Source organism: Polyodon spathula, chromosome 6 (assembly GCF_017654505.1).
Source record: "Polyodon spathula isolate WHYD16114869_AA chromosome 6, ASM1765450v1, whole genome shotgun sequence".
NCBI lineage: Eukaryota > Metazoa > Chordata > Actinopteri > Acipenseriformes > Polyodontidae > Polyodon > Polyodon spathula.
Window position 1 is genome coordinate 17,901,026 of NC_054539.1, and position 17,134 is coordinate 17,918,159.

Here is a 17,134-nt window from a genome sequence, read left to right on the forward strand (position 1 = left end):
TACTTGGTGGAATAACCCTGATTTTCAAGCACAGCTTTCATGCGTCTTGGCATGCTCTCCACCAGTCTTTCACATTGATGTTGGGTGACTTTATGCCACTCCTGGCGCAAAAATTCAAGCAGCTCGGCTTTGTTTGATGGCTTGTGACCATCCATCTTCCTCTTGATCACATTCCAGAGGTTTTCAATGGAGTTCAGGTCTGGAGGTTGGGCTGGCCATGACAGGGTCTTGATCTGGTGGTCCTCCATCCACACCTTGATTGACCTGGCTGTGTGGCATGGAGCATTGTCCTGCTGGAAAAACCAATCCTCAGAGTTGGGGAACATTGTCAGAGCAGAAGGAACCAAGTTTTCTTCCAGGACAACCTTGTACTTGGCTTGATTCATGCGTCCTTCACAAAGACAAATCTGCCCGATTCCAGCCTTGCTGAAGCACCCCCAGATCATCACCGATCCTCCACCACATTTCACAGTGGGTGCGAGACACTGTGACTTGTAGGCCTCTCCAGGTCTCCGTCTAACCATTAGACGACCAGGTGTTGGGCAAAGCTGAAAATTGGACACATCAGAGATGACGACCTTACTCCAGTCCTCTACGGTCCAATCCTTATGGTCTTCTGCAAACCTCAGCCTGACTTCTTTGCTTCTCATTGATGAAGGGCTTTTTTCTAGCTTTGCACGACTTCAGCCCTGCCCCTAGGAGCCTGTTTCGAACCGTCCTCGCCGTGCACTTCACCCCAGCTGCCGTTTGCCATTCTTTTTGTAGGTCACTTGATGTCATCCTACGGTTGCTGAGTGACATTCGAATGAGTTGGCGGTCATCCCGGTCAGTGGAGAGTCGTTTTCGCCCTCTGCCGGTCTGTAGCTTTGTTGTCCCCAATGTGTGCTGCTTGACCTTGTTCTTATGAACCGCCGTCTTTGAAATTTTAAGGATGGAAGCAACCCGATGCTCACTGTATCCCTCTGCCAGTAAAGCCAGAATTGAACCCTTCTTTTCCTCACTCAAAATTTTCCTTTTCAACTCTTTGGGCATGGTCAATTGTTATTTTTTGATTCCAATTACTTTTGAGGTACTACTAGCACTGTTTTGCCATCCAGCTGGTCCTATTGCAAGAGGATAGTGATGACCACAGGAGTGGTTTTTATACTTTTCCTCGTTAAATAAGATTTGGTTCAGGTGATCCCCTAATCAGTACCTCATTCAGTAGAATGAGGTGTGCCTGTGTTGGAATTCAACAGACACTGGAATGGAATGGCTGCCATACATGTAGAGATGCTGATTTAAGAAAAATTTGCAGTGGTCTCTTAATTTTTTCCAGAGCTGTATGTGTGTATATATATATATATATATATATATATATATATATATATATATATATATATATATATATATATATATATACATCTATATGTGTATATGTATACACACCACATTTATATATATGTATTTTACACACACACACAACTTACTGCATCTCAATTGCATCTATACAAATTCCTTCTTTGATCCTTTTTGTTTATTCATTTTTTAAGTATTTTAAAGTGCATTATTATTATTATTATTATTATTATTATTATTATTATTATTATTATTATTATGTTGTTGTTAAGCACTACGTAATCCCCACCTTCATTATTGTGATTATTAAAACCTGTGTTACTATGCGCAGGTCACCACTTGCCTTGTATTATTTACTTTTATTTAATTTTTCCTTTTAAAAACAGTCTGGTGAACTTGACAGAAAATACTTTATAAATATGGATCATAACCTTCAAAACTACATATGAGTTTGGTAATGTTGGGATGTGTCACACAGAATACAAATGTATAGACTAGTAGGACCTCAATAATATTTTTTGTTTGTTTGGTGAATCTCCACAAAACTTTGCTTTATGTGTATGTAAAGACCACCTTCTTGTCACGGATTTGTGTCACAGAACAATGTAGTGAATAAAACTTTATTTATCATAAAAACAGACAAACCAAAAAAAAGCTGTATCTTAAAATTAGGTCACATGTTCAACATGTATGAACGTGGGACCTTTTTTATGTCCTTTTTAAAAGCCAGCAAAAGTGCAGATTTTTCATTTAAATGCTGGATATGTAGACTGCATGCATGGTCAGGTTTATTTTTGCTTATTAATAAACATATTTTTAAGCAACCCACATAATCGGATAGAAAATGTCTTGGTGCTGCTGAATGCATCACCTGCAAGCCACCCAGGCATTGTCTTTCTTCTGGATGTCTCTGTAGTTGTTCAATTTGCAATCATATAATAATGGATACTGCTGCATCTCGCAAATCATTTTTCGTAACCCATGATTAACTTGCTTTGAGGTGTAAATTGTTTTGAGGCGTGTGTTTGACGTGTGTCAAGGTGTTAACCTTGCTTCTGATTGATCAGTTTCATTCCAGTCACGCAACGGAAAAAAAAAATAGAGACCGGTTCTATTTTAGCGACGCTATATTTTCTCATAGCGACGTCTCGCTGCGGGTGTGGATACTCCCATTTGACTGCAGTGACTTATTTACTCGCATCCAATGTGGATGCAGCTTTAGGATTACAGCACCTCTGAACTGCATGTCCTCAATGTGATGCCATTGATTTTTTCATTTGACTCTTTCTATTTATTCTTTAAGAACCACTTATACGATCACTTTTTTAGTTGACCTTATTTGTATGATTGGAAGCTGAGAAAGGCACATATTGGATGAGATGAGGACAGACAGCATAGTGCAAGGAAGAAAAATGTGTTCTTAGGGAAAGCGGAAGGGCCTGATCTGCACAAGCAATGTTAGAAGGGCATACAGCGAGCACAAAAACAACCACTGTATTACTATGTAAAAAGTTGTTAATACGTGTTGATTGCTTGCTGAAGATGCAGTGTCCCTTTTTATTAAAAAAATTGCAATCCTGAAATCCTACACACAGGATGTCTTGCTATACTGTAATTAGGTGTAGATTTTCTCATTTGCAGTAAGGGCTGCAACAAACGGATCTACCCTTGTCCTGCCTAGACTATATGTGCAATAACACCTTACCAGCTGACTGATTTATCTATCAGAAGGACTACTGCAGACAGTGCTTGTTTAAACACAGTATGTCTGAGATTTCCTATACCTCCAGGGGTCCTTTTAATACAAATGAACGGTCACACAAATAAGGGTTACAAGAGAAGTTAAATTAAGTACATGTATGAAAAACTAGTACATGCATATAGGAAAACCCAGTACTCTGCACAAAGAGTATAGTATTTAAGAGACACTGTACCTTTTACTCTACAGCAGCTACATAAAGACGCAATCTTGATTAAAAACAAGATCATTTATCATTAAAACAAAACAAAAAAAGTGCAACAGTAGTAGTAGTGGTGAACCAAAACCCTTTTTCTACTGACTCACTGAAACGGGGGGATGAGCGAGTCCTGGACAGTCCTTCTTTCTGAACTTTTGCTTTTTGTACATCCACATTAGAAAAATGCTTCTTAAACAGATGAGAATGACGATGTCTCAATCCTTTATCTGGTTAAAATAGTCAATAATTAAACATTTAAACTGTTGTGTCAAACACAACAGTTGTGACAAAGATCTGGAACTTTTACAAGACAAAGAACAGATCTTTGTATTGTATAAAGAAAAATACATCTACTTTTCATTGTCTATGAATAAATAGCTTTCTATTCTCCAGAATGGCTGTCTGGGAGCAGCAAGTTTTGCTGCATGCTGTTGAATATATTTTCTGTCTGCAAAAAAAAAAAAGAGCACTTAAATAACTGCTTGTACTGTATTTAAGTTATCAAACAGGGAAACTATTACTGATCTCTGATGCTACTTGGAATGCATAGCCTGTACTATACTGTATTGAAATGCAGCATGATGTGTTGCAATGTAGAGATTATATCTATTTTACACTGTATTGCATTGGTTTTACTCCAAGTTATAAACAGTTTTCCCATTTCACAGTACAGTCGCAATTATCTAGAAATCCATGCGGCAATTTCCACCCAGTAAATATTATAAACAATCAATCATGTTAAATATTACCAGTACATTGCCAGAGGATATTATAATCAGAATACAACTGTAAATCCCTTAATATCCTCAACCTTTTTATATATTATTTCAAGAAAAGGACAGTGATACTGTTGTACTGTAATATGCACAGAAGCTAAATTATGGCCAGCAAATAAAATGAGGTTTACAGTAACAAAAAAAGGTTACTCAATTCACACTGACTTCACCCCTTTCCCATTAAAAAAAAAAAAAAAAAAAACACCTACTACAAAAAAAACAAACAAACAACCTTTCCCAGTGCAGATGGGCAATGTTCCTGCTTCCTGACTTATTCCCAATCGACGAAGGACCTGAATAATGCTTATAAGCCAACTTACCAACTACTGAGTGGGGTTGATGACCCACATTTCGTTTAAGGGTGTAAATATGACCTTAAATTAAAATTTTTCTTAACGTTTTATACCGCTTTAAATTTCAAAAAAAAATAAAAAAAAAAATAGTGTGCTCTTGGACGCCCCATAGGGATTTCGTTGTGGAAGACAGCAAAGGAAAAAAGGTACAACTTAAGTGTACAACTACTGTCAAGTTACTATGCATAGTTACAGAAAAAAATAAAAAAACACCCATGCATTTTGGAAAGTAACTGAACACTAATTTCATACAGTATATAAAAAGCGAAAGCCCTGAAAAAAACAATTTACATAAAACTTGAAACTAGCTAAAATATAAGCACAGAAACATGAGATTAATAAAAACAGAACCCCTAATTATAATCAATTTTGGAGTTGTATTAATTGTCTTACACTGCAGGGATGTTTCAAAAGCTCTACCTAGCATAGCAGAGTGCTTTTTCTCAACTTTGGTATCCTTGAGAGAATTAATTTTACCATGTTAAGACAAATTGTGTGGGTTTGTTAGGGGAGACAAGTCGGTGATGATAGTGGTAGGCTTATGCTGCAAAAAAAGTACAAACAAACTACCACACTTGGCAAAATTCGAAAAGCTTCTTACCCAAGTCTGGCTTTAGCTCAGTAGGCAAGCTTAATTTCCGTGACATCTTTGCTGAAAAAAAAAGAAAACAAATCTTTACAAATACATGTCTTATGGTACTGCAATACAATTCACAATTCTTACAAACAGATTTCACTTATATATCAGTGTTTAAACAGATGTGCATATGGTAAGTATGTATTCATTAAAATGAATACAACACCACAATTAATATAACACAAACTGTGCAACAAACATGTCATGTGTTAATTGCATGCCAGAGAGATAGACACAACGGCTGTCTAGGTTCAGTATCATGTTTTCTTCACAACTGAAAAGGAAATATTGTTCATTAAAACTCTCAACAGACAATTGCAATTACCATGCTGATTAACCATGCATTAGACAGGAAGGGCAAAGAAAACATAAAAGGAGAGGGCAACAGTTGAATGTATAAAGACAATATCAAACAACTATTAAGTTATTTTCCTTATGGTTTTTTTCTGTCCCTTTTGTAGCCAGAGGTTCCATATGTTGGTTTTTAAAATGTCTGCTGTAATTCCGCATTCCAACCTTAATAACCCTCCCACCCGGTCCCCTAGCAGTTATGACTTTGAAGCAATCATTTGTATAAACCACAACAAGGCTGTAAAAGTACTGTACAATAGACTAGAACAATGGAGCATTTGATGGAATTTGTTCCAGTAACTGAGGGGATGGATGTTCTCTACAGAATGAGGCATTGGTTATTGCTGTTTTAAAAGTGGCAGCAAATGTACTCCAAATTAAAGTACATTAAAATGTTTTCATGATACAACCTGTACTTACAGCTTCATGTTAAAGTTGCATTGCCTGATTACCTTAAACACAAGTACATTTTAAAGTACACCACTTATAACAAACAAAAAATGGGGATACATTTGGTCACATTTCCCACTTAATACATGGTAGGAAGGACACTGTACATGGAAGGAACCATGGGGATTCCTGTATCACCTGCACTAGGAAAGCTAAGCGATTGTGATACCCTCATGTGTCAGTAGAGGAGAATCAACAATGTTTCCCCTTTCCCTCCACTGGGGTGCAAGCACTTAGATTCAGATTCTAGACATACTTCTATTACACGTATGAGTTTGAGTTTAAAGCTGCATGATCACACCCCTTATATAATAACTACAGTTTGTGAAAATTGGGAGGACTTTTTATTAGCATTATTGTGGTGGTAAATATACAATTTCAGATAAAAGTTGTAAGACAACATTTCAGTAAGCCAAAATATGCTGCAGGTATATCTTGAATTTCGTTTTTGCCTTTTGCTATGCAATATAAAAATTAACTAATGCTCCCATCTACCTATGCCACATGACTGCCAGTAGACCTAATGTAATTTATACTTGAGTAGGAAAAATGTCCTTTTCTATGACTTAATTACACAGAAGGTTTTACACAAAATGTGTGAATTGGTTTGACATATGCTGCATGCAATGATTATTTTTTTTTTTTGCGTTTTGTTCCATCAATGAGTCAGCACAACTACACTAGCAACACTTCACAAACGATAACTGTTTGCAAGAACAAAACGACAATGTCATCCAATATGTATCGTGAATTTTCACAAGTTCTTTATGAAATTTCAAGCCGCTCTTACCTCCTCCTCTACCTCCTCCATTGTAGAAATGTTGATGGTTAGTCATCACCACTTTTAGGGAAGTAAAGTAACAGTGCAATTAGAAACATGATTTCGCTCTGTACCTCGCATCAAATGGGCTCAACTGGATGAAAGTATGCGCACACCGATTTAAATAAAAAACATGTTGTATTGTTTTCAGGTTGGTTTTTGGTTTTATTTTTTATTTTAAAAAACTGTGACTTTAATTGTATATATAGCTGTTGGGAGTGTGACCATGCAACTTTAATAGCAAATTTAAATTTGAATAAATGTGGCTCTCAAATAACCCCCCCCCCCCCCCGCCCCGCCCCCCGCCCCCCAGTGTTCTGTGTTCAAGACTTTTGTTTTGGAAATAGTTTGGTCCACCAGGTGTTATCCCATATGGGCAACGGTGAGAGAGAAACAGAATTGTGAACGCAGCCAAAACATATTGTGGTCTGAGCTGGGGAATTATCTTTCATGCAAAACTGGATTTACTTCAATGGCTGTACTTTCTCTTGTTCTGGTACACCGTCTGTGTCCAGGATAGAGCCACATCAACAGGAATGGTGGTGGTGGCACCCTACCAACTCAGGACATTGGCCCACTTTCTGCAGCTAAACTCACAATCAACGTGCATCATCAATGCAACTCTGTAGTCAGGAGCCTTCCATAACACAGTTGAGCGAGATTACCATACCTTAAAAAGACCATTTCATCAACACAAATCCCAAGTGCATGTCGGAACATGAAACAGCTTTAATCTACCTTTCTTACGTTTGAAATGCAGACACTAACATCTTAAGCCTACACAGTAAATATCACCGAAATATTTTCCCATGCCGACGTTAAAGGTTTGGTGGTCTGGTAGTTAACAAAAAAGGCTTGTTACCAGGAGGGTGCCAGTTTAATCCCAGCCACTGACTCACTGTGTGTGTGAACCTGAGCAAGTCATTAACCTCCTTGTGCTCCATCCTTTGGATGAGACATAAAACCGAGCTCCTATTGTAAATGACTCTGCAGCAGCAGTTGTGATGCATAGTTCACCCCAAGTCTGTTGCTTTGGATAAAAGCGTCTCCTAAATGACTAAATAAAAATAATACATGTGGGCTGCGATTTGCCAGATGTACCAGGGGTCCGTTTGTACAATGATAAAGCCTAGAGACTTTTTTAACTCGAAACAATCGGAGTTCTGCTTTTTGTGCTAAAAAGAGAGAGGGGTAAGACCAGTATTTGTTAGGTTAAGATAAGTGCTTGGCAAAAAACACATACAATACCAGAATTAACAACATATTTTACTAGTACCGATACACAATATACAATATATATTTGTACATAAATGCACACAGACATAACCAAACCTCTTCCCAATACAGAATCTCAGTTTTTACATCAAAGTATTAGCCCAGACCAATTTACACTCTTAAAATTTAAGATTCAATCTGAAGTTTATTAACAAATCGATCCTTAAAATAAGGGCATCTGTTTTTCTTGAGGACTCATTTTTTAAAATAAATTTCTGTCAAATACTTGCCGTTTTACTTAAGTTATTTTTGTCAGCGAGGGACCTCCTTTGAAGTTACTTGCTAATTTGCAAGTTTAAAAAACACTGGCAGATTGAACCTTAGTGTTAGATACACAACATTTTACAGTTAAAACCTCTTTGGTAAGAACCTGGAAGGACCAATAAAACTGGTTTGAGGGGCCTGGTCATTTAAATCGGGTTTATTTGGGTATATGAGTGTTGACTGTACCATACTCTCCAATAAGTCCTTACTAAAGAGATCATATTGTACTTCACTTCAGGGTAGAAACACAAAATCATGACATTGATAATTAATTCCTTGTTTCCTTGATTGGTTATTATTGTTAGTGATCAGTGTGTGCCCAACACCTTAGAGTAGCAAGATCTATTTACTTATTCACTACTATTTACAGCGCCAAAGTAAGATTTGAAAGGAATTAAGCAGCGTGCTTCAATCATGTTTAATTATTGCTTTGTGGCGAGTGGTGCACAAGAAGCCAGTGAATTAGTAGTAATAAATGAGAATAGTTTTTTTGTCTCATACCTAGATCACAGACTATCGTCTTGGAAAACATTCTGCTTTTGGTCTTCACTGGAAGTATATATTAAAAAAAAAAAAAAAAAAAAAAAAGATCAAAGACTATTTAAAAACAAATGTGAAAGGATAAAAAAAGAGAAATATATAGATAAAATGTTTGACACAAAATAAAATACCATACCCCTTTCTAGAAAATTAGGCACTTTTTGGTCATCATCAGAATTGCATGGCGAAGTAAAACCTACACAGTATAGCAACAACAATAAAACACGAAGGTCTGTAAAGGTCAGGTAACTTCTGCATACAGACATACAGGTGCCTTTAATAAATAAATAAATAAATAAATACATTTAAAAAGTGCCAGTCTCTCATAAATAAACACATTTCATTTATAATACAATTTAACTGTACATATCACTTTGTGGTAATGTTGCTGTTGGCTCTCAGATTACCCTAATTAAAAGCAGTACAGTGCAGTTCAGAAGTCCTGTAAAAACAATACAGTACAATACTTCATAGTATTCTATAAAATGCTCTAAAACTGTTAGTGGGCATACAGAACTTGTGTCCCAGTTTGAAGCACTGTAGACCCCTAGTGAATCTGGTAAAGAATTACAGCAACATTTCTACATGACTGTAGTATCGCTGCAACATAAAATGTCATAAATAAACAATTACCATGCTTCTCCTATTCTTACATTTACTTTCATTACTAAGCAATTGCTATAAGGGATACAGTACACACAAGTTAACAGTTTACTGTACACATTAATCTGTAACTTTTGCAAAACTGCGAGCATCATTGATCTTTGTGTCCCCAGCAGCATTAGTGAGGGTTTACTGTAGCATTTTAATAACAGCAAAATAACACTCTGAGGGTAATTTAACACTGAAAACCCAGAGCTTTTTTATTTTCTGTCTCCACAGATTAAGTCTGCATTGATATTGTGCATGAATTAGAACAAACAGACTTAATACAACCATAGGGGAGGGTGGGGGGTGGGCGGTCTATTTTCGCTCAACCTGGTGGTTATTAGCAGATACATTCAGGTTAAGACCTTTAAGGTAATTAATGTGAATTATCTAAAATTGTAAAGTGACTGGAAATAAAGTGTCTGCTTTTCTAATGTAGATGTCACACAGAACAGTTTTCCGGATGCAATGAGTGTACTGAAGGGTTTTCAAACTGACTCAATCGTTATTGTGTCAGCCCCACTTACTGTGTTATTCTAAAAGTTGTAGTGGGATAATAGAAATCGGGTTTATATATTATACTTGTGCATTCAAATTTGAGCGAAGTGGAACTGGATGCATATTAACTAAATTTGGTCTCATTTAAAAAAAAAAAAAGTATGGTATTTTTAAACAAAGATGTTTGCAGTGCAGTAGCCTAGGTATTTATTATATTTATTTGACTGGATCATTAAATACCCTATATGTGAAATTTTATATATATATATATATTATATATATATATATATATATATATATATATATATATATATATATATATATATATATATATACACACACACACAATATAATTTAATAGAAATATTGTGTTTTTCCTCAGAAAACATATTTTGGAGGGACAAGACGGGATGGGACAGGGGCTGGTTGTTCAATATGTTCCTCTTTTCACCTGTTAAACTAAAGCAAAAAATGTTGTCACTTTACTAACCCGTGGAGGCAAGACCCAGCTTGGCTAGCCTCCCCACATTGGGCACCTGAGCAGTAACTGAAGTGAACTATCCTCAGCAGATTTCCTCCCTAACCCACAGGATGCAGGCCAATGCAGTGCTCTCCATGGGACCCTATCCAAAATCAGCAAGTATTGAGTATTCAGCAGTATTGACTGAGTATCTGAAACAGGGTGTCAATACTTACGGGAACCACTGTACAAACCTAGGCTATTGGTATATGATGGCTTAAAGTTCCATCTTTTATAAATCACTCTACAATACGAACTTTGCCATTATCAGTCATCAAAGGAAGCCTACTGCACACTGCTTTAAAATTAATTTCTGTTTGACAGCATAAATGGAGCTTAAAAGCATTTCACACACAAATCTGCATTAAGCAGGCTACTCCTCACTAGTTTCATGGAAGTTTCCAATGCATGCAGTAGCACCCTAATCAGTTCTGTGCTTTATAATACGTGGATCACAGGATCACTTATGTTAAAAAAAACATTAGGCATTTTTTTTAGATATATGATATTGTTAGAGAATTTTACACAAAGTACATTTGGTGAAAAAGTTAGTTCCGGTAATTGATACAGATGTGACAAACACATTTTTGGTCTTGCTAGAAATGATATGTTAAAGGCATTACTGTATTTCACAGAGTACATCATTAAATAAGATATATATATATTACCTGAAGTTGGCGATTTGCATCGATCTTCTGAAGTTGTGGATCCTTCATTAATATCACAAAGACCTGCTAAAGCACACATTTAAATTAACAGAAAAGTACACCAAAATCAGATTACATGTATTTCTGGTCATAAAATAGAGTTTGTAGCATTGCTGTTGATAGACACAATTTGGAAACCGCATTCTACCATTCATATACAATATGCATACATTAAGAAAGGTAATTCCGTGGCAAATTACATTGCACACCAGTTCATGGGGCATCCAGTATATAATATCCTTCTCTGGCCAGTGATACTACTGGTTAGGGCTACTGAGAGACTTTCATGAGTCAAACACTTCTGTTTAGATCACGTTATTCTCAAATGTGCCATCAAACTGGTGGTTAAAAACAGAGCTTTTATACCGTTACTTTGGTAAGTGAGTGTCTCACATTGTTACTTACAATGCACGGTTTCTAAAAAGTAACTTAATTAACATTCAATTTGCAGCAAGCTTCTTTGGCAGTATCAATTTCTAGAGTACGATTCTGTAAATTATTTCTTATCTTGATTATAATGATGGGACAGAGTGCAAAGAAGTGTCACAATCAGCCTGTTTAAAATGATTTTGATTAGTAATGTCTAGTTTAGCTATAAATACATTATCTTAGGCTAGTTATTTTTTATATTTTAATAAGACTATTATCCTTAAATCCAAGTTACAATAAATAATACCCGAAGACATGGATATCACCAAGCCATTTTTGTAACATATGTAAATGAAGTCAGCTTATCTAAAAGCATTTTTAGTTATGCATGCATCTGTTTGTCACCGGTACAAACTACACTACTACCCAATACTGTGTGCTTTATTTTATAAATCATAAATGCTATTCCATTCTAATTCAATAGGTGGCACTATGTCATTAAAATGTATTTCTAGCACACCTTGTGGAAAGAGAGCAGAAAAGAAACATTTCTTTTGAAAAATACAATTTAAAAAGGAGATTCTCCCATCAAAAAGCACACTAGCTTACATTTTTTGTAATGTTTATTTTAGTGCCTGTTTTCTTAGGAGAGAGCAACTGTCCTGATGTTAAGGGATGACCTCGTTTCACAGTGAATTAAACAACAGAAATAGAGGGGCAATCAATGACACTAACTGTTTTCAAACACAGAGGACAAAACAGCAAAATGTTGTCCGAAAGGGTTTAAAGGAGCGGAGCTCTCAACTGGATAAGCAGGCAACACGAAATGTAAGAGAAAATATATCACATTTGCAATACTTACCCAAAAGTGAATTAATCAAAATGCTTTTAAGAGAGTAATGGGATGAACTAAGACATTCAAATTGTGCTACATTACTTATTCAGCCATGACACTAAAAGAAATGTCTTTATTGTATGTCAGGTGACTTACTTAGATAAGAGGTGCAAAGCTTTTTCACAGAATATAAGTTAGAAAGGCCACACATGCAAGATGCCACTGTCAGCATACCTTAATGAAGCCATGGGAAAAGAAAAGATGAGGACGACAGCAGCATGTACGAGACAGTCAAAAGAAAAATTAAAGACAACTCATTACGAATTCCTGGCTGTAATGATGCTAAGTTCCAGTTGAACAGACAGCAGATTTCCAGTCACCTCAGCATGAATGATACATTTAAAAATAGCACATGCTTTCAGAAAGAAAAGTGAAAGAAAGCTTAATGTAAAGCATGCATACAAAGATGCAAACATATTTAATGAATAAATACCAGACGTTTACTACTACCTACAGTACAGCAAGAATCCAAGACAGTGTGGTGCTTTACAGGATTCCATCAATTGGATTTTGATAAGTGTATAAGCAGATATAGTTGCAAGACTAACATAACTAATATATGTATTAACTGTTGTGTTTAACATGCACACTATAATCAACTACAAAGTAGTGAGTTCATTAGATTTGTATAATTGTAGCTGGGACAGAATGTTGCCTACCGCTACATTCTAGGAAACCCTGCTCAAAGAAATGCATTTTTCATTTGGGTTCTCTGGGAATTAATACAATTACTGTATATGCTTCTTGTCTAATCCAAACTGTACTACTCGCATACTGTCCTTTTAGTGCTGAGGACAAGGATTAAAAAATAATCATATTCATAATACAATAAATAAATAAAGAGTTCGGACATCTGGACTGGTGTTTTTTCCCTTACCTCCAGACGGTTGCCGTGTTTTGCGAGGAGATCTTGGCTGTCTTTGATAAGGATCATTGGATCCATATAACTCGATTATCCCACGGTTAAGAAGAACAGTCTTCTGAAGGTAGTCAACGATTGCAAGGCCATTACTATTTCCAAAAACCACACTACAGAAATAGATCAAAACAAACGTGGGTTATGCTTCCTTAAAAAGATAAACATCACAGAACACGGCCCATCACAATCTTCTTCACATTTGAATAAACAAACCCTTTAAAGAAAGAGTAATCAATATGTTAACAGACATCCATATTGGAAAGGACTTAAAACCAAGATCCCCCAACTAATTCCCCCACTGGTGATTGTTAATACAGTACAAGTTAAGTCAAAACAATGAATAGTTCCTGCTATTACTCCCCTGGAAATCCTTTATGCAGGAAAACTTTTGCGCTGGTTGTTGTTTGCAGGCTATATTGTGTTGGCAGTATCTAAAATTCAGATCATTTGTTTTTGGATCTGTTTTAAATATAGAAATTGGTAACATGTGGTTTCCCTATGCTATTCTCTTAGAGAACATTTTACTTTTTTATTCATGATGTCTGTGACTGAAATTTGTACTGCAAAACGGGAAGTTTTGTTCTACCTAACATGAAATGTTTTTGTTTTTTTGTTGTTGTTCTGAAAACAAGGGTGTATTATGTATTTGCATACAGTATACTTACAGCCCACATGATGAGTTAACTCCAAGACTGGTTATTTGTTGTGGAGGTTCCCCGCTGACCCAGACCAGCTGAATAACCAGCTCCACCTGGTAGCCTGCGGACTGTTTGAGTGGAGTGCTTCGTACTCTGAAAGAAAGAGAAAAAGATGTATTTCATTACAACTCTAATTGGATGATCCAGGTTTAACCCCTTGGTACATACTAGGGAGAGATTTTTTTTTTCTTTAATACAATTAGAAAAGCACTGCCTGGTTTTGTTTGTTTTCTGTTTTAAGCTATTTGGTAATATAACCCTATTTATTTATCTTGAATATTCTCTTGTAACCTGTTATTGAACGGTGTGAGAAATAAGGCACACAGGTGAGTGAGTAAATGTCCCAGAGTCACGTATGCCACTGCAGATTTAAGATTTAACACAAAGACAACTAAAAATGAATTAAATGGCATGCCACTGGTTCCCTCTGAAAATGAACAGTCAGCACTTCAACGGTAGTGGTACAGCTTCTAGAACAAAGGACTGAATCTCAGCTAAGCCACTGGGCAATTCTGTTTACCTGCTTGTGACATTGGTTGGGATTAAGTTTCAATTATGGTGCCCCTACGCATATTTAGTGCATAAGGAGTACTGTGACAAAGATTACTGCAAGTATGCTAAAAGTTAATTCTCAAAACTGTAATTTTTAGTCTTTTGATACTTCTTTAAAACTGATCAGCCCCATAAGTGAAACAGCAATTTTACCAAGTCAACGCAGGGTCTCAAAGTAATAAGGCGTTTAGTATCTGTTGGGCTAACTTGATTAACTTAGCAGTTAAAAAGGACACCTGCTGTATTAAATTGGTTGCTACAGTGCTGACCACATTTACATCCTTGGGGGTGATTAAAGTCAACACAAAATTTGCAGTTGTTTAGGTGAGGCTAACCAAAACCACACACAGTTTAGGTGATGATAAAAGAGAAAGAAAAAATATATGTCCAAGTAGTTGTACATCATGACAGTTAGTATAGTATTATTATATATTACTTCCAAATACATTGATAGATATACGACAGTTAGTATAGTATTATTATATATTACTTCATTTTTTAACCCCCAGCCACCACTGCACTTTTGTCCCCGTGTTTACCCCACCCCCCGTACCTAATTTTTTACCCCCAACCCTCCCCCCATTTTTTTTTTTGACCACCCCCAACCCCAGGCATCCCCCCACCCTGGTCCCCCTCTATTATTTTCAAAGAACAACTGCATTTCATGCTGATTTCGGGTTCTTTTTGTTTTCCGTCCCTTCTCCCACTTCCCTTCGAGTTCGAAATACCGACCGTCTCATACGTTAAATTCCCCCCCCATTTTTTTTTGGTTTTACGCCCCTACTGTAGTTATCATACAGGGTATGGAAACTCCCAACCACCGTCCCCGAACAAGTTTTTTGACGGCTTTACGGCAGCCCTTTCTTTAGTGACGACCCACCACCATTTTACCTCCGACCCCTGGAGCCCCCCCGTTTTAGCCCGACCACCTTGCCCCTTTTGTCTGGGTTCCCCCAGCCGTCCACTACCCCTGGACCAGGGGTTGGATTACCCCCTTCCTAAAGTGTGGGTAATTAACCTCGAACCGTTTGTACCATTTTGACCCCTCTGAAGAAGATCATCTTATCCTGTGCGTTTGCCCACAATTGTTTATGTATATTAATTGTTTTGACTGGGGTGGTTCAATTAATCCCGAATGACCCGGATTTTCCACCGGGCAATTGTACCCCAAACAAAACAAAAACCCCAACATTATTAATTATCATTTAATTAAACACCCCTAAACCAAATTTTTGCTACTTTCTTTTTTGTACCCCAATCATTTACTTTGATTTTATCCCAAGAGGTCCAATGTTCCAAAAAATTTTTTTACCTACTCTCCCCTGTTTTTCCCCCGGAGTTGTTTATTTGTTACGAACCTTCCGCGTTCACCCTGAGGTTTCTCACATACCAAGATTATTTTTTTTTCCCGGTAATATTTGAACTACCCTTTATCATTTTCCCTGTGTTAAACGAACCATCCAACCGCAATTCTCAGAATTGCCCGGGGGAGTGTTTCGAAAGACCCCGCCACCTAGAGATTTTTTGTTTTTATTCCATGCGACTGTTACCCTCCTCACCTTACCCTCCCCACTTCCCCCCCCCCCCCTTGACCATAACTCCTAGGTTTAAACGTACCATTAATTGACTGGTACATCATTTTAAATTGTCGAAATCTGTCGTTCGTTAAACGACTTCCCCCCCGATAAAAAGGTAAAAAAAGATTTATCCCAAAAGGACAAATAAGACCAAAAACAATATTTATTTTGTTAAAGTTCCCCAACCCCCAAGGAAATGGCTTTATGCAGTTTTTTTGGAACTGTACCCTGGGGGTGCCGAACGAAGTGTATTTTAATTTGTTTATTTTTAGGGAACTCAGAAACCCCCACCGTCCCCCCCTTTTACCGTTTTAAGGGAATTGTTTACCAGTTGTGACGCCCTTCAAAGACAAGAGAAGACAACGATCAACCGGTCAGTTTTTCAAATTGTGAAATATACGTGAATTCCCCGAAGTTTAAATTCCCCAATGGTTAACCATTTTTTGGGAAAGACATTTTTGTGGGGTATGTTCGAAATCTAAGAAAGTTTTAACCCCCCCCCACTCCGAATTGATAGATATATTTCATTCAAGTATAAGAGAAGGATATACTGTACATAGCACTTTTCTTTCTGTAAAATGATCTTATTTAACCAGTTTCCCTGTCCTCACCCCCTTTAAACACCAGCTGACAAGTGGCAGAGCTACATTTTCAAAGAACAACTGCATTTCATGCTGAGCAGAAAGCAGAAAGCTCCAGCTTTAATGGTGCAGTATTGCATTAAGACCATAAAAAAACAAATTGATGACTCTGTAGTAGGTTACATACTTGAGGCAGGGCACGTTGTCCCGAATGCCGTCGGAAGAGCTGCTGCTGGTGGAGGGCTGGGACTGGGGTGCGGGTGGCTGGGAGCTGGAAGTAGCCCCAGGGGTCGGCAGGGATGGGACCTGGTCACCTTCTGGAGATTCAACATCGTTGAGCTCATACTGTAACCGAACTTCTAGTAGCTTTAGGAAAGCACACAAAAATACATATTAACAAAATTAACC

The 17,134-nt window shown here is 37.1% G+C and overlaps 1 protein-coding gene across 11 annotated transcripts in view; it reads right to left on the minus strand.

Annotated features, from left to right (window-relative positions):
• LOC121316948 (syntaxin-binding protein 5) overlaps positions 1-17,134 on the minus strand; it is a 138,812-nt gene that overhangs the window by 10,251 nt on the left and 111,427 nt on the right. For 2 of the 11 annotated variants that reach the window (XM_041252350.1, XM_041252349.1), the window contains 9 exons: positions 16,914-17,092; positions 13,984-14,109; positions 13,277-13,428; positions 11,097-11,162; positions 8,899-8,958; positions 8,724-8,771; positions 6,654-6,704; positions 5,027-5,077; positions 3,404-3,523 (listed from right to left, as the gene is read on the minus strand). In XM_041252350.1, coding sequence (XP_041108284.1) covers positions 3,404-3,523; positions 5,027-5,077; positions 6,654-6,704; positions 8,724-8,771; positions 8,899-8,958; positions 11,097-11,162; positions 13,277-13,428; positions 13,984-14,109; positions 16,914-17,092 — 853 coding nt within the window. The remainder of the gene's footprint in view (positions 1-3,403; positions 3,524-5,026; positions 5,078-6,653; positions 6,705-8,723; positions 8,772-8,898; positions 8,959-11,096; positions 11,163-13,276; positions 13,429-13,983; positions 14,110-16,913; positions 17,093-17,134) is intronic. The other 9 variants (XM_041252351.1, XM_041252352.1, XM_041252353.1 and 6 more) reach the window with 9 other exon arrangements.